At 39.3% G+C, this 24,973-nt stretch overlaps 1 protein-coding gene across 4 annotated transcripts in view; it reads right to left on the bottom strand.

Moving 5' to 3' along the window:
- Window positions 1–24,973, bottom strand: part of PDHX (pyruvate dehydrogenase complex component X) — a 73,992-nt gene that overhangs the window by 47,074 nt on the left and 1,945 nt on the right. For 2 of the 4 annotated variants that reach the window (XM_045484932.1, XM_045484934.1), the window contains exons 2-3: window positions 9,848–9,928; window positions 1,265–1,321 (exon numbers count right to left, since the gene is read on the bottom strand). In XM_045484932.1, coding sequence (XP_045340888.1) covers window positions 1,265–1,321; window positions 9,848–9,928 — 138 coding nt within the window. The remainder of the gene's footprint in view (window positions 1–1,264; window positions 1,322–9,847; window positions 9,929–24,973) is intronic. The other 2 variants (XM_045484935.1, XM_045484933.1) reach the window with 1 other exon arrangement.

Here is a 24,973-nt window from a genome sequence, read left to right as displayed (position 1 = left end):
TAGACACAGAGGGGACCCATGGGCTACACAAAGCAAATTACTAGAGGTTGACAGAATGGTAACTATTAATCACTTAAAAGCTAATTTCTGAGGGTTTAAAAAATGTAAAACTCAACTTCTAAGAAACAATAAGCTGGATAAGGGAATGTTTCGTTGATAGTTAAAGCATGCTAAGAACTTTGACATAAATAGGCCAAAAAAAAAAAAAAAAAAGGCTAACTCTAGACTTTATTGGCAAAATTTAATTAAATATGTACCCAAAATACCTAATAGTGTACACCAAAAAAATATACAGAAATATAATCTACAGCATTTAAAAAAGCAGAGGAAAAATTAAGTAAAAACTTCATCCAATTGAAGGCAGACACATGAAAAGAAAAAAAAAACAACACAAAAATTGTAGAAATGAGTCCAAATATATCAGTAATTGTAATAAATGTAAACGGATTAAAACAACCTACTAAAAGCAGCAGAAATTATCAAAATGAATAAAAGTAAAATAAAACCTGGAGAAATGTGGCTTACAAGAGATAGACCTAAAAACAAAAACACAATAAAAATACAGGTATAGAAAAGCATGTAACATACAAATACATTCCCTCACACATAAACCAAAAATAGCTGGTATAGCAGTATCAATAGGCACACTCAATAAAACAACATGAAGGAAAATCTAAAACCCTAAGATGAATATGCTCTGGAAGTTCACTGTACAGAAACTACTTCACTGTATTCCAAGATGTTCACATAGATGGTTATATTATCTTCAGTTAAAACAGTTCAGAACCATCAATACAAACTATTTTAATGAAATAAACATATCTGTTAGATGGTATTTATGAAACACCTGAAAGGTGATTGGCCTAACCCTAAGGAGATTTTTCTACTCAACAAATATTTATTGCAAATGCATGAGGGCATTGAGGATACAGCAGTGGGGGGAAAAACAGTTAAGATTTCTGAGCTCAGGAAGCTTGCTTACTACCTAGTGACAAATTGGAAATTATGGTGGGGATTAGGTAAAGTCAGAATGCTATAGGAACATTCAGGAGGGGTATCAAATTCAGTTTTTGCAAGGTGAAAGGCTTCCTAAACCAAGGAGATATATACAGATTTACATTACTATGTATATTATTTATGTGCATTATGTATACTATATACATATTTGTATGTGTGTGTATGTATATATATGTAATCTAAGCCTGAAAAGATGAGGAGAAGACAATCAAGTAATGAGGCAGTGATCCAAGAAGGCACAACATACCCAAAGCCCAGGAGGCAAAAGAGAACAGGAAACTTTGGAGGAGCTGGCTAATAGTACCTGAGAGAAGCAATGAGAGATTAGGCTGGTGAGGTAAGCAGAAATCAGACCAAAAAGGAACCTTGTATGCCATACAGACAAAGCAGATTATATCACCTTACACGCTTCTTTATAATGACAGATGTTTCCATAGTTAAAACAGATTGTATTTCAAAAGGAAAAAAAAAATCACACCCTTGTATGTTTCTGCTATAACCATGGAAAAAACAGTTGAACTAGGCAACCTGGCCATTAAATACTTCTAGACATCTAGAAATTCTGCCCATAGGAAAATAGTAAAATGATATGTTATTACTTGTGTTCACCTATTGCAAATTCCTTTAAAAACCACAGATCAACCATCGATCAACTCAGATGTCTTTCTTCTTATTCCTGAATTCCTACAGCAGCTGTAATTAATTTGAAATGCATCACAAATTGCATTATAAAATGTTATGTTGCTACTGTTAATTTTCTTTTTTGCTCGGGTTTTCCTCTATTTACCAGACTATGAGCTTCTTCACGATAGGAACAGGACACATCTTAAATGTTTTACATTCTACTTCATTACCCTGGACTCCAGCTAGTGCTTCACACATAATGAGTTTGAGATTAAAATACTTGAGGACAAAACTCTAATAATTTCACAAGTTCTCATGTCATCATAAGGTATACATCAAACTATCATTCACATTTCATTTGGTTCTAATATTTGATTTGTAGCATGCTTCTAACATTTAACATCTCAGGTAGCCTATTTCCTTTTTACAGTATTCTAATTTTATGTACACCTATTCACGTAACATAGACATATATATTAGCTATACGAGAATGCCAAGAGAGAGAAAATAGAAAGAAACAGAAAAGGATCGATTCGCTATGTGGCAAACTTTCCTCAGAAACCACAGCAAAGTTTAAAACATCATATTATTACATGAGGGCACATTACCCCTCATTTTATGAAGCTAAGCTTTGAGTTATCAATAATCAAACATAATGTAAATGCCAGAAAAATATTTTGAGACTAATAACGAGCCATGATGATTCGAAGTATCCTCCGTTTGGGCCCTGATCAACAATTTAGTGCTACAATTGAGAAAAGCTGCAAAGCAGAGTAGTTACAAGGAAGTTTTCCAACTGAGACACAGGTTTGATTCCAAGCTCTGACACTTAATGAGTAATCTTGACCAAACTACTTAATCTCTCTGACTCTCAGGACAGTTTTGTTTTGAATACGTAGCTGCTTTAAAAAAAAGATCATGGAACTGGATATGTTAGATTAACGCTTCAAATACATCTTCAAATTAACACTTCGCAACACGTTTAGATAAAAACGTTAGGTATGTTATTGAGAACCATTAAGAACCAGGACTCCTCCTCACTCCCTATCCTATACTCTGTCATTCCAAACAGATCATTCAACAAACATCAGTATACAAGGCATTATACTAAGCACTGGGTAGAAACGCAACAATAAGACATGGTTCTGTCCACAAAGAGCTTGTATTCTAGAGGGGAAGGCTGAGAGGCCAGGACAGAGCATCATGGATGGTGTGAGGTGACAGACAGCTCCTCAGCAGCCAGGTTGCAGGAGATGGCGGCTCTGCAGTGTTCCTGTGTGTCCCTGCCCCATCTCCTTGTGGTGCACGTCAGCAGCCGAGGTGGAGCGGGCCCGGAGCGAGAGTGCGGGCCCCAGGAGGGGCCAGAGCAGAGGCCCGCCCGGGGGCCGCTCCCCAGCACCGAAGCCAGCATCATCGTCCGTTCCTTTGTCCAGATGGGCGGCTGCCGGAGCGGAGGACTGCAGAATAGAGAGGCTCCCCTTTCCCTTTTTAAATTCTGGGCATAAAGTAGAGTCTTGATCAAACACAATGGTGATGTTTATGAACTAAACACATCCTCTGGCTTTAACAAAAGAATTCTGTCCTGCCACAAATTAGCAATACAAGTCTTTATTTAAAAGGGGTATATAGTGGTAGTGGTGGGGGAGAGCTAGATTTTATCTGTAAGACCAAGTAAATCACACCTATATGGACATTAAAGAAAAACCCCTCTTTTTAGTGCTAAGTTGAAACAGAATGGCAGCTCTGATTAGAAACAAAATAATTCAATTGTTTACACGACAAATACTTACGAGCTGCCCCTATGTAAATGACATACAAGACAGTATGGTAAAAAATAATAATGATAAAATGAGACAGACCTGCTTCAAGAAGTTCCTAATTTGACTGAAGAGTACAAACAAGCAGGCCTTGCCAATCCCATCCACTCAGTGTTTCCAGCAGCGTGTGAAGACAGAGGAGGGGGCCCTACTCAACAGTTTGCCAACCCTTTCCACTTCATTACACCCAAAAAGATATTTGTAGGACCAAAGACCCCAGGCAACTGGGCTCCTTGGCCAACAGAGGAGGTCCTGCCCTGAAGGCTAAAGGCGTGAGTAGCAGTTAGAGAAGGAAACGTCTGGGCAAAATTAACCTTCACATCCTTCTGATCTCTTACGTTTTATTACACGGCCCATTTCAAGTGCTCAACATACATGTGCCTAGGGGTCACTCACTATATGGGGCAGTGCAGATACATAACATTTCCATCACCACAGAAAATTCTATTAAATAAAGTGGTAATCAGTAAGGGCACCCCCCAATTCTAAAATTCCGACATAACAGAAATATTAACAATAAATGTAAAAAAGTGTGCTGACGGAATGCTGTTCAGCAATAAAAGGAAGGAACAGCCTACAACATGAACGAACCTCAAAATCATGCTAAATGGAAGAAACCAGTCACAAAAGACAGGCGACACATTACAGGATTCTACTACAGGAAATGCTCAGGAAAGGCAAAATTTTAGAGCCAGAAAGCAGATCACACTAGTGATGGAAGCAAGAAGTGGACGCAGTCAGGCACTAGGGATCTTTTGGGTGACAAAAATGTTCTGAAACTGGATTTTGGCGAGGTCACACACGTCTTTCTACTTAGTAAAAATTATGGAACTGTGCACTTGAAATAGGTGAAGTCTATGGTGTGTAAATCATGCCTCAATAAAGCTGTTAACATAGTCGTATCCTGGAAAAAAATGGTGAAGCTATCTGTGAAATGCATGTTTCAAAAGTTTTTCATTTTAGCACCACAAACATGGATACAAATCCCCAAAAATGACAGACACCAGAGCTCTCATAGGGAAGCCAGAGACCCGTGTAACTCTGCAATGGGCCCTAGTGATAACACTTCAAACAGTCATCAACCCCTTCAAAAACAGTTTCACTTCGGAATTTTATACTCTGCATTAGTGAGATAAAAGCTATCTGCGATAGTCGTAATCCCCTGGAATGTCCACATGAAATGCCAGTCTCTGAGGGATAACATGAAGAGGGGCAGCAGGAGACATCACTGATGAGGCACACGCTATGTGCCAGACACTGTGGCTCAGGAAGTACTTCATGTTACTACCTCAACCGAGTTTTGTTCCACAGTGTTTCATGAGACAGTTCATACTCTGAAATATCTCAAGAAAGAAAACAATGTCTTTCACACCCTCAAATATGCTTTCACGAAAGGGGGGGGGGGGATGAGAATATTTTCTTGGTTTTGTTATTCTAACAGATTTGATTTCAATTGATTAAAAAATAAGTTATATCCATGTTAATTAAACTGAAAATATCTGAAGCACATTTTTCTAAGTAACAAACCTATAAAATAGATGGGGAATTACAGCTCAGTTCACCTTTCAAGAGATTCTGACGTTGTACGTGTTACCTGTCACTTTTGAAGTGTCTTCTCTACCAATTTTATAGTGCATACTCTTTACATAATCCCAGACTAAAACTAAGTACTCTAATACTCATTATGAAACCGCTTTGCTAACTAACAATCAACAATGGGAAAAATGTATGTGCTATTGAGTATTTCCAAGACATCCATCATCAAAACGAAATGAAATTGAATTACAGAACTCTAAAGCTAGAGATACTCCTTAGATTTCAACTACTTCAACTCGCCCCCAGATATTTTCATGCCAGAGTGGGAACCCCAAAGGACAAACTGTGATTCCCAGACCAGAGTTCTTCCCACTGCCTTAGCTTAAACACACCCCCACACACCCTTCACAACATTATAGGTTTGTAAGACCAAACTACTATCCATTAAAGGTCATCAGATCGTTAGTCTTTGCTTAAAAATAAACTAGATTTATAATTAGACAAAACACTATTCTTTTCTATGAAAAAACGTTCAGTCCTCTTCATGTCTGAAGGTCTAAACTCATTGTTTTAAATAACACTGATCATGCATTAAAAAGATCTCAAGATAATTTTTTTAAAACACAGCTAATAAGAAAAAATGGCATAAAGTTTTATGCATGAATATGTTTTTAATACAGAATGACTGAACCAAGCGATCATAAATGTATCGAGCACCAAACATACTTAGAAATACAGTCACATGTGTACAGTACATAAACATTAATGAAGTTTTAAGTTACGCTCAAAAGATCACAATTAAATCATAAACATGGAACTTAAAAAAAGAAGACAGCGAATTACTGAATCTTTGGACCAAAGATTAAGATTACTCTCAATTATTTATAGTCTATCAGTAAACAAACATTTCTCTTCAGTTGGCGGAACACAATTTTAAGAGCAACCTTCAGGGAAACATGCTCCAGGGGCTTAAAGCATATCCTGGCTCTTCCTATGTGAAAACGGCACATTGTAAAATCAAAAGGAAAAAAGAACAGAATGATGAGACCATATGTCTCCTGGCTCTTCATCATACTCTCCATATTCTAATGGATGTGAATAACTTACCAGATTGCCAGTGAGCTAGAAGTCTGAAAGACAAATGTGCTCCAAAGAATCCTTCTTATCTAGTTGCCTCAAAATGTGAAGAAATTTAATCTTTTTATAATAACCCTAAAAGGCTGTTCTGTGTCTGAATCATTATGTAATGACACCAACACTCTGTCATATTGAATGTGGAAATAGCCAAAGCTCTGTAATTCATCAGGAACAAGAAACCTAAAAATAGATGCCAATTGATTCCATTATTTATAAAGGTGAAGCTTTCTTAGATACTGATAATTATTTTAAAAGATAGCAGCCACGTAGAGCCAATTGCTCAGAGTGCTTCTTAATGAAGCACTGGCTCTTTCATTTAGTGATATATGTCCTTCTCAAATTCTAGAAAATTCTCTGCTACTTTTGCCTTGAAAATTACATTCTCTCTTTTCTCCTTCTAGAATTCCTGCTATTGGATTACCGGATGATTTTCATCTTATTCCCCATGTCTCAAAGTCTTGTTCATATTTTCTACTGCTTTATGTCTCTGGGCTGCATGTAAGCTAATCTTCTCAGGATAGACTTCTGTTCACTAATTCTTTGCTCAGTCACACTTCAACCCAACCTTGAGCTTTTCTCTTCTAATTTTAGAGACAATATTTTTCATTCTTAGAAGTTCTGTTTGTCCTTTCCAAATCTGCCTAGACATTCTGCAGAGTGTCTCTTTTCATATTTTCAACTCCTTCTCTTACATGTTTAGCCATTTCAAACATACATCTCTGTGTATCTAATAATTCCAATTAACTTAAGTCCTTGGAGATCTAGTCCTGAGACTTGTTATGCCTCATGACCCTTGCTCCTAAAAGACTGCTTCCATGTACAATATTAAATTTGAGACTGTGAACTCTTCGTAAGTGGGACTTTATCTGGGAATCTTGTATGGCTTGGATTGGAGGCTGTGTCCTTCCAGAATAACGGCTTCTGCCAGGTAACCCAGGAAGATTATCAGCCCAGAACCACTTTACCTCTGCCAGTGAGTTCCAGAAAATGCAAGTACTATAAATGTGAACCTCAAAGCCTCATGAGGACATGCCTATGAGAGCAAATTTTCAAGGGAGTAGGCATTCTTATTCCATATCAAGTCAAACAAATGAATTTGCCTGTTATCATATGGCATTAAATTCCATCCATATGCTGATGACTTCACTCATGAACTTCAAATCGTACAACCAGATGTCCATTCAATATCTTTGCTTGAATGTCTAATAAGCGTCTCAAATTTACCACGTCAAAGCCTAAACCTAATTCTTGATTTCTCTTCCTTCCCTCCTCCCCGCTCAAAAACACCTGTTCCCACTCTCATTTATTCTTCTTCCAGCTCAGGCCAAGTGGGGCACATGGCTTCAACTCCCACCGACCACTATGGATGCTGCGGGCATTTGGTGACTCCCTTTTCTTGTATTTAAGTGCTACTTACCATTAAGAAATTTGTTTTATAGTTTTTTATCCAGTAGTGAGCAGAGGCCCTACCCCATCTCTTTAGATAGTCATACTGACCGAAAGTCCTCAGGGTTGACTTTTCAAGTGTGAGCAGGCAAAGAGGGCTCTTAAATCACCTATAGTTTGCTCTTGATACCAGAGTGCTGTGAGGACCCGCTCCGTTCAGTGTAATGCTACTAACAAGGCTCAAAAAAGCACACAGAAACCACTTCCTATAAAATAACCCTAAATGTGGATACCTTGGCTTTAGGATAGGGACCCTCCCAGACTGACACACTGACGATTGGTATCGATGTTCCTTCCTATAACCTATCTGACCACACACACGCGGCACCCTTAATGCAGCCTGAGCTACCTGCTGTTGCCAAAATATATGTCGTGATATCTCACTTCCAAGGTCTTGCCAAATCATTTACATTACCCATGTCCTTCCTCACTTTTGTGTTTATTTCTGTTTTTTAAATTTTTTTATTATTATTTTTTAATGTTTTTATTTATTTTTTTTGAGATAGAGAGAGACAGAGCATGAGCAGGGGAGGGGCAGAGATAGAGGGAGACACAGAATCTGAAGCAGGCTCCAGGCTCCGAACAGACACCACAGAGCCTGACACGGGGCTCGAACCCACAAACCGTGAGATCATGACCTGAGCCGAAGTCGGACACTCAACCGACTGAGCCACCTGGGCGCCCCTATTTCTGTCTTTTTTAAATAAAACCCCAGTATTCTACAAGGACCAAGGCAAATAGTACCTCATCTGCAAAGCTCTCTTAGATCCCTGACACACCGCCTGCTTTTAGCTTACTCTTCCCTCTGCTAATACACTTACTGATCAACCACTTACCGTACTGGCAGGTGTGTTCCAATTACTATGCTAGTCATAACGGGGGAAGGAGAAGTATCAAAATGCAGACATATTCCCCACTAAGGAACGGAATTAAGTAATGCTTCCAACCAAGCATGGTCTCTAGCGTGGCCAAGACCAGTCATGGTCATCTGGGTAGCCTCAATGTACCATACCTCCTAGCCTCCATATTGGCCCAAACCATAGTCCCAAGCTCCTGCCGTGAGGTCCATTCTGTAACCTATCTTATTGCCTTTCCTAGCACTCCTAGTCTCCCTCAAAGAAAGGGGGCTTTCTCTCAAAACTCTCAAGCCAATTTGGCTATGTTTCATTAGTGAATACTTGTAGCCTTCTTCCCAATCCCCGTAACTGTCATCACTTACAAAAGTGACACCAGGAGTGTCCTGGAATCATAGCATAACTGTCACACTCTGAATTCCTGCCTACCACCTAAATTCTCTCAGTGCCATTTTATAAGCACCAGACTAGACCACTCAATACCAGCATTTGCCTGGATGACATCTGTGCCCACTGAGTCACATACAGACATCCTAGAAGTCCTTGCCAGGGCCGGTCTCTGGAATCAGACATAGCATCCCAAGCCATGTCATCCATTCTGCTCCCCTCTTTCTGTTTTTAACATTTGGTTCACTATTTCTCAAGCTGAAGCATAGTAATGGCTACGGGGAACTCATCTGGTCCATTTCTCTAACAACCTCTAATAGGGACTGGAGACGCATCCTCTTTCCTCCACAAAACTTTAATGTATTGCACACCAAGTAAAGCCCAGGGAAAGATGGCTGAAAGAAGCTGTCCCCCCGTCAATACCCGCGTGGGCGCAGGTTTTCTACCATCGCACATGGCAGCGACCAGAGGGGCAAAAGAAGGAAAAGAAAGCAGCCACCAGAAAAATAAAGTCTCCTTCTCCAGATGCCTTCACAGTAATTGTCCCCATGTCCCTGCATGACAGAGGCATAATAACACACTTACTATCTAGCAGGGCTAGACTCCTTCTCCACTCTCTTCTTTTGGGAGCTTTCTTTATTATCCTTACTTATTTGTTCTTGCCAATGACATTCATAATCAACTTGCTTAGCTTCAGGAAAAACACACACACATACACAGAATCATCATAAAGCCACAGATTAACATAAGGAGATCAACAAATTTATGATGCTGAAACTAAAAGCTAAGTATAAGGACTGAAACACAACAAAAACCCCAAAATATTCTGCCATTCTCTGCTTGTGAAAAGATACAGGCTGAATCAGAAAACCTTTGCTACATTATATTGCCATGGGAAAATTTTATCTAAAAACACTTAGATTAATGAGCGGAGGACATGATTTAATTCATGTACTGTATAATACAACTGATTGGAAAAGAACCCCAAGTGATGAAATAACACAAGGCATTAGTAGAGTACTTGCTTACCTTCCTTTTTTAGCCATTTCACAATATTTCCTTCTTCCATTGTAGGAGACAGCGATGGCATCAGTATCTTAATGGGATCAACTGGAATTTAAAAACAGAAATATTAGATGGGGTGCCTGGGTGGCTCAGTAAGTTAAGCGTTTGACTTCGGCTCAGATCATGATCTCGCTGTTCCCGAGTTCAAGCCCTGCGTCAGGCTCTGTGCTGGCAGCTCAGAGCCTGGAGCCTATTTCAGATTCTGTGTCTCCCTCTCTCTCTCTCTACTCCTCCCCCACTCATGCTCTGCCTCTCCCTCTCTCAAAAATAAATAAACATTTTGAAAAATTAAAAAAAAAAAGAAAGATTAGTCACAAAAAAAGAATGCACCCTCACGAGGCATCAATTAAAAGGCCAAATACTCTAAAATCAAATTCAATTTGAGAAGGAAAATATTCCAAAACTTAAGACTCCCAAGTGGTCAAATTCAGGGTCCAGTAAATGGCATGGAAGCATAAAATTCTTATGTATTTTTTTAAATAACACTCTTACAGAATATTTCAACTCGTTTTTCATAGTTCCCCAGTCCTCTCTGTGTATTTTCAAACCAGATGCTTACAAGATTAAAAAAAAAAAAAAAAGTTGATTTATGTTTCATCTCCTTCTCCTTCATGTTTGTTACCGCAACATACATATATATATGTATATACATATACATGTACATGTATATGTATGTATATTTACAAGTAAAATGATCAAAGGAAAAGATAAATAACAAAAAAAAGAAAAAAAGAAAAAAACTAGGGTTCTCATAACCTACAACAAAGTAATCAAGATTAGACTTTAAGAAACTGTCTTTTTTAGTTCCCTCTCCTATCACACTATTCAAGAATCAAAGGTTCTTACTGGTAAGCACTAAAGTCAAGATTTGCCTTGTCAAAGATGACCAGGCAAGCGAACCTCCATGGTTAAATCGACCTCAGATTGTGTTCCCCACCACAATTTAACTAGGGACCCCAAAAGGTACACCATTCGGTGAAGCACAGCTTCACAGTCTAAAAGGGACACAGTTTCACAGTCTCTACATTTGTCCAGTGTCCAGGACCACACTCAAAGAGCACACAGTCGGCACATTAAGTTCACATAAAGTTTATACTAATAAAACAGTTAACAGCATATTCCAGCTATCAGCAGTAGCCATGGTAAGAAATTACATTCCCTGAAACCTTCCACAGAACCTATTCTATCCTCAGATTATTCAACTCTCTGACCCAAAAAAGCAAAACACTACATAGCACATGTAATATTTCAAATCAGGAAGAGCACAGAAAAGGGCTTCTTCTTTTTTCACCCCCCCCCCCCACCCATTGATGTTTTAGGGTTAAAAGCAAGGGAACTGAACACTAATGTTAAAGGAGGTTAAATATATCCTTTGGGAAATTAATAATTTACTGTGACTTCAAGGGGAAAGTTCCTATAGCTTCATGGTAAAGGAGTTCCATCTCTGAACCATTTGGAGGGAAGTTTCTGTCCTCTCTCCACCAAGCCCACATACCTGCCTCAGCTTCTTCCTCATTTTATCTAAGAATTGCCTTCCTTAGGGAACTTGCATTTTTCTTTCAGCGCTTCCTGTGCTAGGCATAAATGCACATGCCTTTCAAAGACAGAGAGCAGGCCTACCTCTGTTTCTGCCATCAGGGTCCACTGGGTGTGAGGAAGCAATTCAGGTATGTGTGTTTGTGTTTGAACTCTCCTCAAACGAAAGCCCAAAGTCTAAATATGGGGTGATACTGGGGTGACTGGGTGGCTCAGTCGGTTAAGCTTTCGACTTCGGCGTCGGGCTCTGTGCTGACAGCTCAGAGCCCGGAGCCTGCTTCGGATTCTGTGTCTCCCTTTCTCTCTGCCCCTCCCCTGCTCACGCTCTGTCTCTCTCTGTCTCAAAAGTAAATAAAACATCAAAAAAAATTAAGAAAAAATATAGGGTGATATTGAGAAGCCTAACTGTAGAGGGCCACAGATCTAAGTCACATTCTCCAATACAACAAAACCGCCAGCATTAAAACTGTGACTTTGATCCCCATCTGACTTTTTTGCCTCTCTCTCAATGGGCACCAAACTCTAAGGACAGAAAAGTAGAATTATCACTCGTTATACCCCAACAATGGTGGAGTCCAAACCAAACTCTAAGTCAATATGCCCATTTCATCAATGAGAAAACTACAAGCCATTGATTAAGGGATTCGAATTCTTCCTGCCTAAACCTCAAGGCTATCCTCTACTACATGGTACTACCTTTCATCATTAATTGATGATCCTCACAAATATAGATTAATTAATCACTGTCTCTTCACCCAGAAATTCAAACACAGCAAATCAGACACTGCAAGTCCATGTGAACATTTTTCATATCTTCAGTCAAATATCCCAATAAGCCCTTTCCCCACCTTAGGCTTAAAGAATTCGGGCATTGAGAAACCACTTTTCGTACCGACAATGAATATTCTGAATGTAGCAGAAAACAAGTAATCATTAAGTGCATTGTATCTTGAAAATAACGGAGTAAAAATAGCCACAATGACTTTCCTAACTCCTGATAAATCCTCATTTATTATTTATTAATAATTGACTTATTATTAAGTCACTTATTTCTTATTAACACCTGATTTACTGTTAAAACACAGTTATCTCAGAAGAGACTGGTGAACGAACACAAGCCATCAACTCCTGTGCATTATGTCTTTCGAGAACTTTCACTGAAAAACGGTTTCATTTAACTTCCAAGCTAGGTTTAGTTGAAATGCAAACCATGAATGTAACACAGCTTACAAAAATCTTTGCATTTTTTCTGTAGTGAAATAAGTCCTCATGGACTAAAAAAGGCACATTAAGATACTGAATGGGTAGAAAAGAACGCAAACTACTATGTACAACCCCAGTGCACTGTTGTCTATAAACATCAGAGTACTAAATTCTGAAGTAAATTAGAATTCGGGGAAGTGCATTTAGGGAAAGCACAACACACAACAGGCAAACTTAACATTAGTGATGCACCTCCACACCCGAACCCTTAACAAGCCTATGCTTAATTGGAAGAATTCTTAAAAAGTGCTCAACGCTCGACAAACTAATCACATTTGGAAACAATAAAATGAGCTTTCTAATTCCCTACATTATGTTGTGTATGCCTTTTGCATATTTTTCACGGCTTGATTTAGAAAACAAAAACATCTGTCTTCACAAAGTTAAGCAAGTCCAAGCCTCAGCATTTAATTTTTTTAAGTTCATAGTGACAAAGGGGGTTTGGAAAAAAAAAAAATTACCTTCTAATAGCATGACGATAAGAGGTCAGCCTCTTCTTGAAAAACACAGCTTTAAAAAAAAGTCCTAATACATTGCTTCCATCAAGAAGAAGGCTGGTGTTATGAGACAGAATTATTCATAATCACATATATATTAAATTTATAGCAAATAGATTCCACTTCAGAGCAGCAATATAAATGGACTTCAGTGATTCTACGTCCAGATTCTAATTTACGACAAACCCTAAATCAAGTCTTCCAAAACAAAATCTCACTTCAATATTTTTATACCTTCGTTCTAGTTGCCATGTTACAATTCATATTTATTTTGATTCTAACTCCTATCATAATCTCTCACCTACGAGACCTTCACATTTCCATTATTCCTGACGTTAAGGACTATATTATGAAACTTTTGTATTTATTAAGTATTATTTTCCAAATTACCACATCAAGAACTCAAAAATTTTCATATTTTAAAAATAAAAAGAACATAATCATTCCTCATACAGCCACCCTTCAAGGATGAATTGAAATCGCTTCTCTGAATAATGACAATAAAATATAACAATTCTATAATAGATCACTACCTTTGCTCTGAAGTGAAGGTGATAAAAGACAAAGAAAGACATTTTGGACATGTCTCATATTTGGTACTATCTCTTGATTGATCACACCAGCTTACTAAAGAAAGTAAAATGTGCAATGTATTTTCTGATTAATCTAGCCAATCTACCCTCAGATTCTCATGCCAGAAAATTACGTCAAAACATAAACATTAATTTACTAATAATGGTACGTATTTCATTCTAGTGTATCCTCTTTCAACTGGAACATTATACATACCTTTTCCATATGTATTTTTTCCAGTGATGAAGCAAGTATGCAATCATATCATCTTTGAATGACAGGCTGCACATAATTAATACCTGCCCTTTATGGCTGTCATCAATTCTATTCAGATAGTATGGGCTTTTCTAGACTTCTTGGAATTTTGGCCTATACCTAATATTTTTACTTTCATTAGAAATTAAATATAGTTTCTCTTTCCATTCCAGTCAGCAGTCTGTTCTACCTTTTTCCTGTCGAACTGAGGAGGCCTCGAAATGAGAACCAATTACATTTCCTAATAACTGGGCACAACTATGAATAAGAATAAAGGAAACGTGTTTTATTCTCCACTGGTCCTACCAGTTATTTCAATTAATACTCAAAAATACACACAAATTTTAGTTAGAGTTTAACTCTCTGGTAGTCATTTTAGTGTTAGCATTTTACTCCTTTGTATCAAACTAACAAATTATAGCTAATGGCTTGTGAAGTCCTTCTGTAATTAAAAAAAGAGGACCGTGGCAATGTACATTTCCAGTTTATATTTAAAACATAATGATTTTAAAAAGTGGAGCCTCAAAAATCACTAGAACTATTTTTTTCTTTAATGTTTATTTATTATTGAGAGACAGAGAGTGAGCATGGGAGGGGCCGAGAGACGGGGAGACAGAATCTAAAGCAGGCTCCAGGCTCTGAGCTGTCAGCACAGAGCCCGACGCGGGGCTCGAACCCACGAACCACATGATCATGACCTGAGCCGAAGTCAGACGCTTAACCGACTGAGCCACCCAGGCGCCCCTCACTAGAACTATTCTAATCTTTTGTTTTCTTTAATAGAATGACACAATCAACCTTTTTTGTTTAGTATATTGCTGCCTTCCGTGTCGTTATCAGGCACACAGCAATCTATCAATCACTGAATTTTACAGCAGTTTCTCTAAGTAATTCCTGTATTTCTTCAAATCTGGTCTTTCAATCTTTCTGCAGAATAATTGTCTTCAATTTCAAATAAGGTACACTAATCTACTTCTATTTCTGGTTCCCTAAAGAACTTCTTTTATCCTAAGAACAAAACATTCATACTTCAGTAATTATATCAAAGCTTTAAACTGATGATATATACATCAACTCTAAAAGATCTCCAGATTAAAAAAAAAATAATAATAATATATGCAAACTCTTAAAATGTAAAAGCAGAACAGATTGCTTTGTGGTTAATATGAAGCAGATCTAAGCCCTATCACTCTGAGGAAAGAAATTAAGGAAATTCAGCAGTTTGCATATGAATATTGCTTGAGCATCAGGCTCTGGTCCATTTAAGGGACTATTATGCAAATACACAAAAAATCGTGAAGATAGACCAAATGAAGAAATAAATAATTCAATACTTTCTTAGTGCGCCTCCCTGTTCTTAACACTAATTTGCTTCTTCTCTAATAGGAAGAGATGTTGCTCATTTAAGCGCCTCTCTTTCCAATGCAAGAGCTCATTACATATAATTAACCTTTAGAATTTCTGTTAAAAATAAAACAATTGTGCCACCTGCAGGCTGGATGAGATAACACAGAATGAAGTAACTAAAGCAAATTTTCTTAAAAATGAGTACTTGTCATAGAAGTCTTCTTTACTCAAGCAGTGATTTAGGTGTAGTACCAGTGTAAGAATAAATTGAAAATGTCAATGGACAACAGAAAATGTATGCGTAATAGTTTGTGAAAATGGCATTTACAGGTGCTGCCGTGGTAAAAGATGGCCCACAAACAGTATATGCGGCATCATCCATTTCCCACCTGCTTCGCTTGTACACACACGGACTGAAGGATGTGCTCCAAAATGGCACCAGTGGTTCTCTGGCTGGTGACGGTATATACGTGCTTTTTATTTCTTTTGTTTCTTATAATCTACATTTTAATAGTTTTCTCTAGTAAGTTTACCCAATTTCACTCTGTGCCCAAAACTTATCTAACACTGAGAAAACAAAACAAACAAACAAAAAAAGTACTTTTGTTTGGTTATTTTTGGATAAACCCCACAAGGACAGGGCAAAAAGGAGGAGTAAAAGCACACAAATTTGGAGGCAGAAAAGTAAAGAAATGAGTAATTATTGTCCAAAGAGATTCCAGTAAGCTGAATCCTAAGCCAGCAGTGGGGAAAGCTGAGATCATCACCCGTTCATGCAACAGAATTGCCCAAACGCCCAGGAACCAGCTGTACAAGGACCTTTGGAACTGGGGAATGCTATCTGAATGCTAACTGGATCCCCTCCTGCAGTCCAGTGCTGGGTAACAACCCATCCTCATTCAACAGAAGACTGGGACACTGGAGACTGTTTCTCTGGAGAAGGCAAAAGAGAAGACCTTTAGAATGAAGGATCAACTTACACATGTGGGGATAGACAGGAAGTGTATAAAGAAATTAGCAGATTATCTGATGTGACTGACAATACGGCAAGCTGTGCTGAGAAGCTATTAGATACTGCGGGATGAATCAGCAATAGTTATCAGAGAAAACTAAAGAAAAAATTTTAAGGCAACAATACAGGAAAAGCCAACAGTAAGAAAGGTAACAATGATAATTTGGGACAATATAGGACAATCTCAAGATGTATTCAGTGTAAACACTGAATGCGGATTTAACCAAGAATTGCAAAGTAACTACACTGGACGAACAAGAGAGGGAAAACCTAGAGGATGGCACTGACCAGCACTCATCCACAGATAATATGTAAAACAGAAATAGGGAGACGAAGAAACGCTGGAACAAAGTTAAGAGACGAAACCTATTGCTTATAAGAAAGAAGACTGGGAGAGCAGGGAGAGATGGGGAGATCTGCTGCATTGTTATAACCTTTCAGTACTATTTGACTGTTTAAACTACAGGCATGTATTACTGTGTTAAAGTAAATATTTTATTATTTAATAAACATGTTTAGTTAATTTTATAAAAATCCTAACAAGCGGCAGCAGCATACCATAGTGATTTAGAGCACAGGCGCTGGAACCAAACCGCCTAGGTTTAGTATAGATCCACCACTTACAAGTCACCTACTCCTTCTGTGCCTCAGTTGCCTCTTCTGCAGAACAGTTTGTAAGGACTAAATAAGGTTAACACGTGCAAAGTCTTCATGGGTGGGGGTGGGGCTGGCAAACAGCCAGTCTGTCTCAAAAACGTTAGCTAATTATTACTGACAGGTAGCACAGAAACGGTTAAGAGGGTGAACTCGCACACATCCGGAGTTGGCTATATGTATTACCATATCGTGCATTACAATTCCTTCCTCAAGTAATGAAAAACAGATTCACTGTTCCTTTCACATCTCAACCCTAAACACGAAGGTTTCCTTTCTACTCTCTCCTTCACCTAACCTGGCCTCGTTCTCACAGCTACAATACACTAGCTCTTGATCTCTATTTTAACTGTAGTGTACGTTTGAAAACCAAATTCTCATTAAAATCAATAGTAAATGTGGGGGCACCTGGGTGGCTCAGTCGGTTAAGCTCTTGATCTCTGCTCAGGTCATGATCTCATGGTTTGTGGGTTTGACCCCCGTGTCCAGCTCTGTGCTGACAGTGCAGAGCTTGCTTGGGATTGTCTCTCTCCTTTTCTCTGCCCCTCTCCCCGGCTTGTGCTCTCTCTCTCTCTCAAAATAAATAAATGACCATTTTTAAAAAATCATCAGCAAATGTTTGATCTTCAGTGGTGCTGTCATAACATTCACTACCAAAGCTAAGGAGCAAATCAGGCTCTCAGTAAATGCCTCCTGAGCTCCCATTATCCTAGTCCTAGACCAATATAAGACCAGAATCTTGACCTCAAAAGGATTACAGTTTAAATGGGAAGTCAAGATATATACACAAGTACTAGAGGGTAGTAGATAAAAATGCTGTAAGAGTACTAAAGAGCAATGAAAGCTGAGACTTCGGCTGATCAAGAAAGGAAAAAAAAAATCTGCTATGGCTATTATCAAAAAAATCAAAAACCAAACCAACCAACCAAACAAACACACACCCCATCCTAACAAATACAACCCCCAGAAAACAAGTGTTAGCAAGATGTGGAGAAATTAGAATCCTTGTGCACTGTTGGGGAGAAAGTAAAATAGCGCAGCAGTTATGGAAACCCATAGGATTCCTCAAAAAATTAAACAGAAGTATTACCATTTTCTCCAGGCCTCCTATGTTTGGGTATATACCCAAAAGAACTGAGAGCAGGGGCTGGAACAGATTTTGTACACCCATATTCACAGGAGCAATATTCACAGCAGCCAAAAGGTGAAAACAACCCAAATGTACATCGACAGATGAATGGATAAACAAAATGTGCTATAGCACTACAATGAAATATGATCAACCTTAAAAAAAGAATGAAATTGGAATACAGGCAACAGGACAGATGAAACCTGAAGCCACTATGCTATTAGCTAAATACAAAAAGACAAACGATGTAGGATTCCAGTTGCATGAGATACTCTGAACAGGCACATTCATAGTGATAGAAAGAAGGAGAGAGAAAGGAAAGGGGAGATTTTGTTTAGGGGACACAGGGTTTCAGTTCGGGAAGATGAAAAAAGTTCTAGAGATAAAGACCGTGGCGATGGTTGCACAACAATGTGGACGTATTTAATGCCATGGAACTGAACACATAAAAATAATTAAAATGGTGAATTTTATGTATATTTTACTACAATTTTTTTTTTAATTTAAAAACTTTGTGCTAGGTAAAAAAAAAAACAAAGTGAGAAAATGAGCAGACATTCCAGGTGAGGAGAGCATCACATCCACAGAAGGAGTGGGAATTACAGTTCAGAGTGCCTGGAGAGTGGAATAGAATGAACATAAAAAGTGGGCATGTAAGTTAAAAACGTATGTTACAGCACTATTATAGCTTAACTTGAATACCTCGTTAATGGGTTTGACGTTATTTAAACTGCAATGGAAAACTATGAAAGAATTTTTGAGCAAGACAAATACCACAACTAAAAACTGAACTTGTTTGCAGTTCCACATAAACAGCTGACCTTCACAAATCTGCAATTTACAGAAAAAAATAACACTGCACAGTTGCTTTGACAGGGTCGCCATTATAAACCTTGCAGAAAAATTAAAATAGAGGGGCTTCAAGTACCAAAAAAGCTACCCATGAATGTGTTACCTGTTCTCCTTTACTCACTGAGACCGCTTGGCCTGAGAGACTGAAAAGGCACCTAGGACCTTCCATTAGATCTTCAAATGTCTGGCCTTCGTTCTAACAGTGGTAGAGAGAAATGGGAGGCATTTCTGGAAGATCATTTCATGGCAGAGGAGTGGAGTGAAGAAAGGAGAAAGACAAGGACACCTGTTTGTTCATTCACTTGTTTATTCAACAAATATTTATTCAGAGCCTACCAAGTATTAGGTGTTCTTCTAGGGGCTGGAGATATCAAAAGTGAAAACAGACAAAAATTCCTGCTTTCATGGAGTTTTCATTCTAAAGAGGGGAGACAGAAAATAAACATGACGTGTCTGGTGGTGATAAGAAATAAGAAAAGAAAGGCAGGTAAGGGAATACAGTGACAGTGGAAGAACTATTTTATCAGTTGATCAGAGGCCTCCTTTGATAAAATGAGCAGAGCTGAATGGAAGAAGCCATGCAAATATCTGATGGAAGAGCCTTCTAAACAGAGGAAACAGCAAGCACAAAGAATGAGCAGAGAGTATGCTTGTTGCTATGTTCCAAACACACAGAAAGCCAGCGCACGGGAATGGAGTGAGAAAGTGAGGAGGTATGCGGCCCGCTGAAGTCAGGGAGCGGAGGGTTCCTACCATATGGGGCCTTGTAAACCACAGTCAGAACTTCAGATCTCAGACTGAGTTTCATAAGAAGCCTTGGAGGGTTTGCAGCAGAGAACTGGCATGATCTAATTTATAATTTAAAAGCACTGTGAAAGCTGCATGGAGAACAGTCTGTACTGGGCCAAGGGTAATGGTAGGGATACCTACTGGGACACTCGCAATAATCTAGAGCAGAGATCATGGTAGCTTGGACCATGCTAGTTGGTGAGGAGTGGTCAGATTACATCTCAAAGGTAGAGTCAAGAGAAATTTCTGATAGACTAGATGTGCCATATGAAAGGAGTCAGGGATGACTCTAATTGTGATACAAGTGAAATAACAAAAATCAAAATTAGATGCCACCGCTCCAAAAACAAAATCTTTCTACCTGTATGAAGTGCCCAAAGAGCCTTATAAACGATATAGACTCTATTCCTATCCAGTTGTTCAAACGTATACAGAAAAATCCCATTAAACATCAAGTCAGTTACACAGACCCTGTGCTTACTCTTGTGCAAGGCACTGGCCTCAGGACACAATCCAGAGAACTTATACTTGCTCTTTTCCCCTCTCTTAGCATGACAGCCACCATATTTATAAACAATACAGTACTTGGTATTTCAGTGCTCACCTAAAGTACAAAGTGAGATGACTGAAGGGTGTGAGGCAGGAGGGGATGGGAGAGATCTCCCATCTGCCCTTCTAAATCTACCCCTCGACTTTCCCCAGACCACTGTGTGTGCCTCAACAACACGCTTCCTTGTGCCTTGAACCCACCGGGGTTCAGCCACAGGGCAGTAGAAGCAGGAGATGAAGGGAGAGCGGAGAGGGGGGTGGTCAAGGTATTTACTTCCCCAGCTCCCTCCGTGTGTAGCCACCTGGGCTGGTTTGATCCTTCAACTGAAGGACACACCTCCATCACAGGATCCTCCCCGCAGGCTCCCTCCTTTCCAGCTCTAGCAACTGCCCCCTTCCCATGCCTCTTCACGATGCCACTCAGCACCTTGCTCTAAATAGCCCCGCAGCACAGCACCACCTCTACACCCGGAATTCACAAAAAGTAGTCACCTAGTAAACTCTCCTCAATTACCCATTTTTACGGTGCCATCTATTCCCTGCAGGACCCTACAGAAGATTTAGGAGAATAGCATTTAAGTAATTAGAAAAATTTCAACCCGCAGAAGAGGTCACTCTATTTAAAGAAATAGTTCGAACCAAGATTTCCAAATAACTGGCTTTATATAAATGTATTCCCTAGCCATTTATTTATAATGGGAACCCCTATACAAAAACATTCACTTCTTGTTCTCAGGTATGGTAAATATCCTTGCAAAATAGCACTATTTTCTGTAGGAAATGACAGACATGTTTATGGAAATAGGCTGGAGACTAACTGGTGTTTATAGATAAATTACAGGGAGATCCACAAGTTTCCTGAAACTACATAGAAAATTTTGCACGTACAAATTTTTCTGAAGAAGTGGTATAACTTTAATCAGTTTTCAAACAGACTTGTGTCTCCCCTAAAACCTAGCACTAGTACAATCCCAAGGAAGTTCTCCTGAAATGTGCCAACCTTAATTCTTCCCTAAAATTTTTCATGTAATACAAGAAAGCCCTTGATTGCAGCAAAGTATTGAGCAGATCACTAGCTATAGTAAATGCACTGCTTACCAAGTACAAAAATAAATAAAATAAAATAAAATAAAATAAAATCATTCCCTCCATTTTGTTTACAGAATCTGCTAATTCTTTCATACACTTAGTATCCAATGGTGCATCTGTAAGGAAGCTGGCCAGAATTGTAGGTACTCCATGGCTATGGAAATACTTCCTCCGAGTGGGAGAAACTGAACACGACAGAAGAGGTTTCAGCTTGCAATACTGGTCTTCTTGCTATTAAATTATAAAATTAAAATTCTACCTAAATCCATTTATTTTGCAATCTTGGAACAGGACAAAAAGAAACCATTACTTAAGAGTCTAGCAAAAAAATGGACACATGCATAAGTTTGGGGATTTACACATTGGCTGTAAAAGGCAAATGAAGGTCGGGGCGCCTGGGTGGCGCAGTCGGTTAAGCGTCCGACTTCAGCCAGGTCACGATCTCGCGGTCCGTGAGTTCGAGCCCCGCGTCGGGCTCTGGGCTGATGGCTCAGAGCCTGGAGCCTGTTTCCGATTCTGTGTCTCCCTCTCTCTCTGCCCCTCCCCCGTTCATGCTGTGTCTCTCTCTGTCCCAAAAATAAATAAACGTTGAAAAAAAAAAATTTTAAAAGGCAAATGAAGGTCAAGACATTAACAATTAGGCACACTCAGGAGGACAGTTGACCCTTGAACAACATGAGTTTGAAATTTACAGGTCCACTTACATGCAGATTTTTAAAAAAATCAATATATTGGGAAAATTTTTGGAGATCTGCAACAATTTGAAAGAACTCACAAACCACATAGCCTAGAAGTACCAAAACATTTAAGAAAAAGTTATGTATATAAGAATACGGTTGATGATACGTATAACACACAAAATATGCGTTCACTGACTGTTTATGTTATTGGTAAGGCTTCTGGTCAACAGCAGGCTATTAGTACTTAAGTTTTGGGGCAATCAAAATTATACATGGACTGTCCACTGCGTTGGTGGGAGGGGTCAATGCTTCTAACCTCCATGTTGTTCGAGGGGCAACTGTATATCAATTAGAAACTTGCAGATAGGAGGACATTAACATATACTCTAACTCTTAAAGGGTTCTGCCACCCTTTATACAGTCAGTCTAGAATTGTAACGGTTAAACTGTTCTAAAAAAATGATATCACGACTATCACTGAAATACTATTTCACAATGTAGATATTACTAAAATAGCTCTCACTTCACTTAAAAAAAAAAAAAGTGGAGGTTGTTCACAACAGAATATAAACATGGTGAACACAGCTTCAGCATGCTGACATCGTTCTGTTGATGGCTACGGCCGGGCCACCACCTGACACTGAGGTAGACTGTGGTTAAGGAAACAGGTTCCGGTGTCAGGCAGAGCCGGGTTGAAATTGGAGTTCTATCACCAGAGCACAGCATTAGCCACTGAGAGTATTAAGTGAATTAAGTCATGTAAAGTGCTGAGAAGGGTGCATGGTACATAGTAAGCTCTCGGTGCTACATGTTCTTCTCAAACCCACTTCCCCGACTCCTTTCTTGCTGGAAGAGACCCAATTTTGTTCAATCGTGTACCCTTCTTTTTTTTTTTTTTTTCAACGTTTTATTTATTTTTGGGACAGAGAGAGACAGAGCATGAACGGGGGAGGGGCAGAGAGAGAGGGAGACACAGAATCGGAAACAGGCTCCAGGCTCTGAGCCATCAGCCCAGAGCCCGACGCGGGGCTCGAACTCACGGACCGCGAGATCGTGACCTGGCTGAAGTCGGACGCTTAACCGACTGCGCCACCCAGGCGCCCCCAATCGTGTACCCTTCTTGTGAACATGTGCTCTGAGGTAGTGACCTCATTGCCCAGTGTGTTAGTCCATTTGGACAGCTGTCATAAAATACCTGAGGCGGATGGCTTATAAACATTTATTTCTCACAGTTCTGGAGGCTGGAAGTGCAAGATCATGATGCTGGCAGATGTGGTATGGTGGCTGATGAGGGTCCACTTCCTAATTCATAGATGGCACTAAGCATGGGACACACGTCATTGCTCATAAAAATGTTGCCAACAAACACCATTTAAGGAAACCAATAATCCAAGTATGACTCCCACGGACAGAGTTTAAGATCCTGGATTAGATGTATGAAAAGAGAAATTATTCAGTAAGTGTACTTAATTCCTATAGTCTATAGGTTACCAAATAGCTGTTTAGTTTTATGAAATTACAATTTCTAACAAGCTCAGAGAAAAACAAGCCAACACCATGTAATTCATGCTTTGTAAAATAAATTGTTCAAGGACCACCACCTGTATCTACCACGACAAACAAAAACCTGTATGTGGAAAGTTACGAGACAAATTTTAGCTCCGTATATTAGAAAATAAAAAAAACCCAAGATTTCCAAATAACTTAAAGCTACCCAACAACACTGTCAGCTACTGAGGTAGGCAGAATAACAACCCTGCCTCCCACGCCCCACTCCTCCAAGATGTCCCACATCCTAACATCCAGAACCTGCGAATACATTAATGTTACATGGCAAGGGAGCATTAAGCTTGAAGAAGGAATTAAGGTTGTTAAACAGCTCATGTTGAGATGGGGAAAGAATCCTGGTGGCCCAATATAATCACCAGAGTCCTTATACATGAAGGAAGGAGGAGCTGGGAAACTTAGCTTCCATGAGATATAGTGATCTCCCTCTTACAGATGATGTTCAGGCCAAGTGAGCCAAGTTGTTCATGGTGTGCAGGGGAGTAGGTAAAATGTCATGATGCATCTGGGGCGCCTGGGTGGCTCAGTCGGTCAAGCGTCCGACTTCGGCTCAGGTCATGATCTCGCGGTCCGTGGGTCCCAGCCCCGCGTCGGGCTCTGTGCTGACAGCTCAGAGCCTGGAGCCTGTTTCAGATTCTGTGACTCCCTCTTTCTCTGACCCTCCCCTGTTCACGCTGTCTCTCTCTCTCTCTCAAAAATAAATAAATGTTAAAAAAAATTTTTAAAAAAATGTCATGATGCATCAGATAAGGACGGCCTAAGTGAGTTTCCAGAGGCAGAAGTCCTTAAACAGGTTCTAAAGAAAACCCCTGAAACTGCATGCACCTTTCGGTCTGTAACCACCTATGTTCCTTTTTCTGTAGAGAGAGTCTAAAGCATTCAAAGATTCTCTAAAGAATCTGTTTTCCGGGGCGCCTGGTTGGCTCAGTAGGTTAGACGTCCAATTCTTGGTTTCGGCTCAAGTCATGATCTCACAGTTTGTGAGTTCAAGCCCCGCATCAGCCTCTGTGCTGACAGCACACAGCCTGCTTGGGATTCTGTCTCCCTCTCTCTTGACCCGACCTTGCTCTTTATCTCTCTCTCTCAAAAATAAATAAATAAACATTAAAAAACAACAACAAAAAAAGAATGTTTTCCAAACAAGGTTAAGAAACAGTATGGAGTTTCCTCAAAAAGTTAAAAATAGAACTACCCCACAATCCAGCAATTGCACTACTAAGTATTTACCCAAAGGATACAAAAATACAGATCCGGAGGGGCATATGCACCCTTATGTTTATCACAGCATTATCAGCAATA

Source organism: Leopardus geoffroyi, chromosome D1, assembly GCF_018350155.1.
Source record: "Leopardus geoffroyi isolate Oge1 chromosome D1, O.geoffroyi_Oge1_pat1.0, whole genome shotgun sequence".
NCBI classification, from domain to species: Eukaryota; Metazoa; Chordata; class Mammalia; order Carnivora; family Felidae; genus Leopardus; species Leopardus geoffroyi.
The sequence above is the reverse complement of the archived record's forward strand: the minus strand, read 5'-3'. Positions and strand labels throughout refer to the sequence as shown.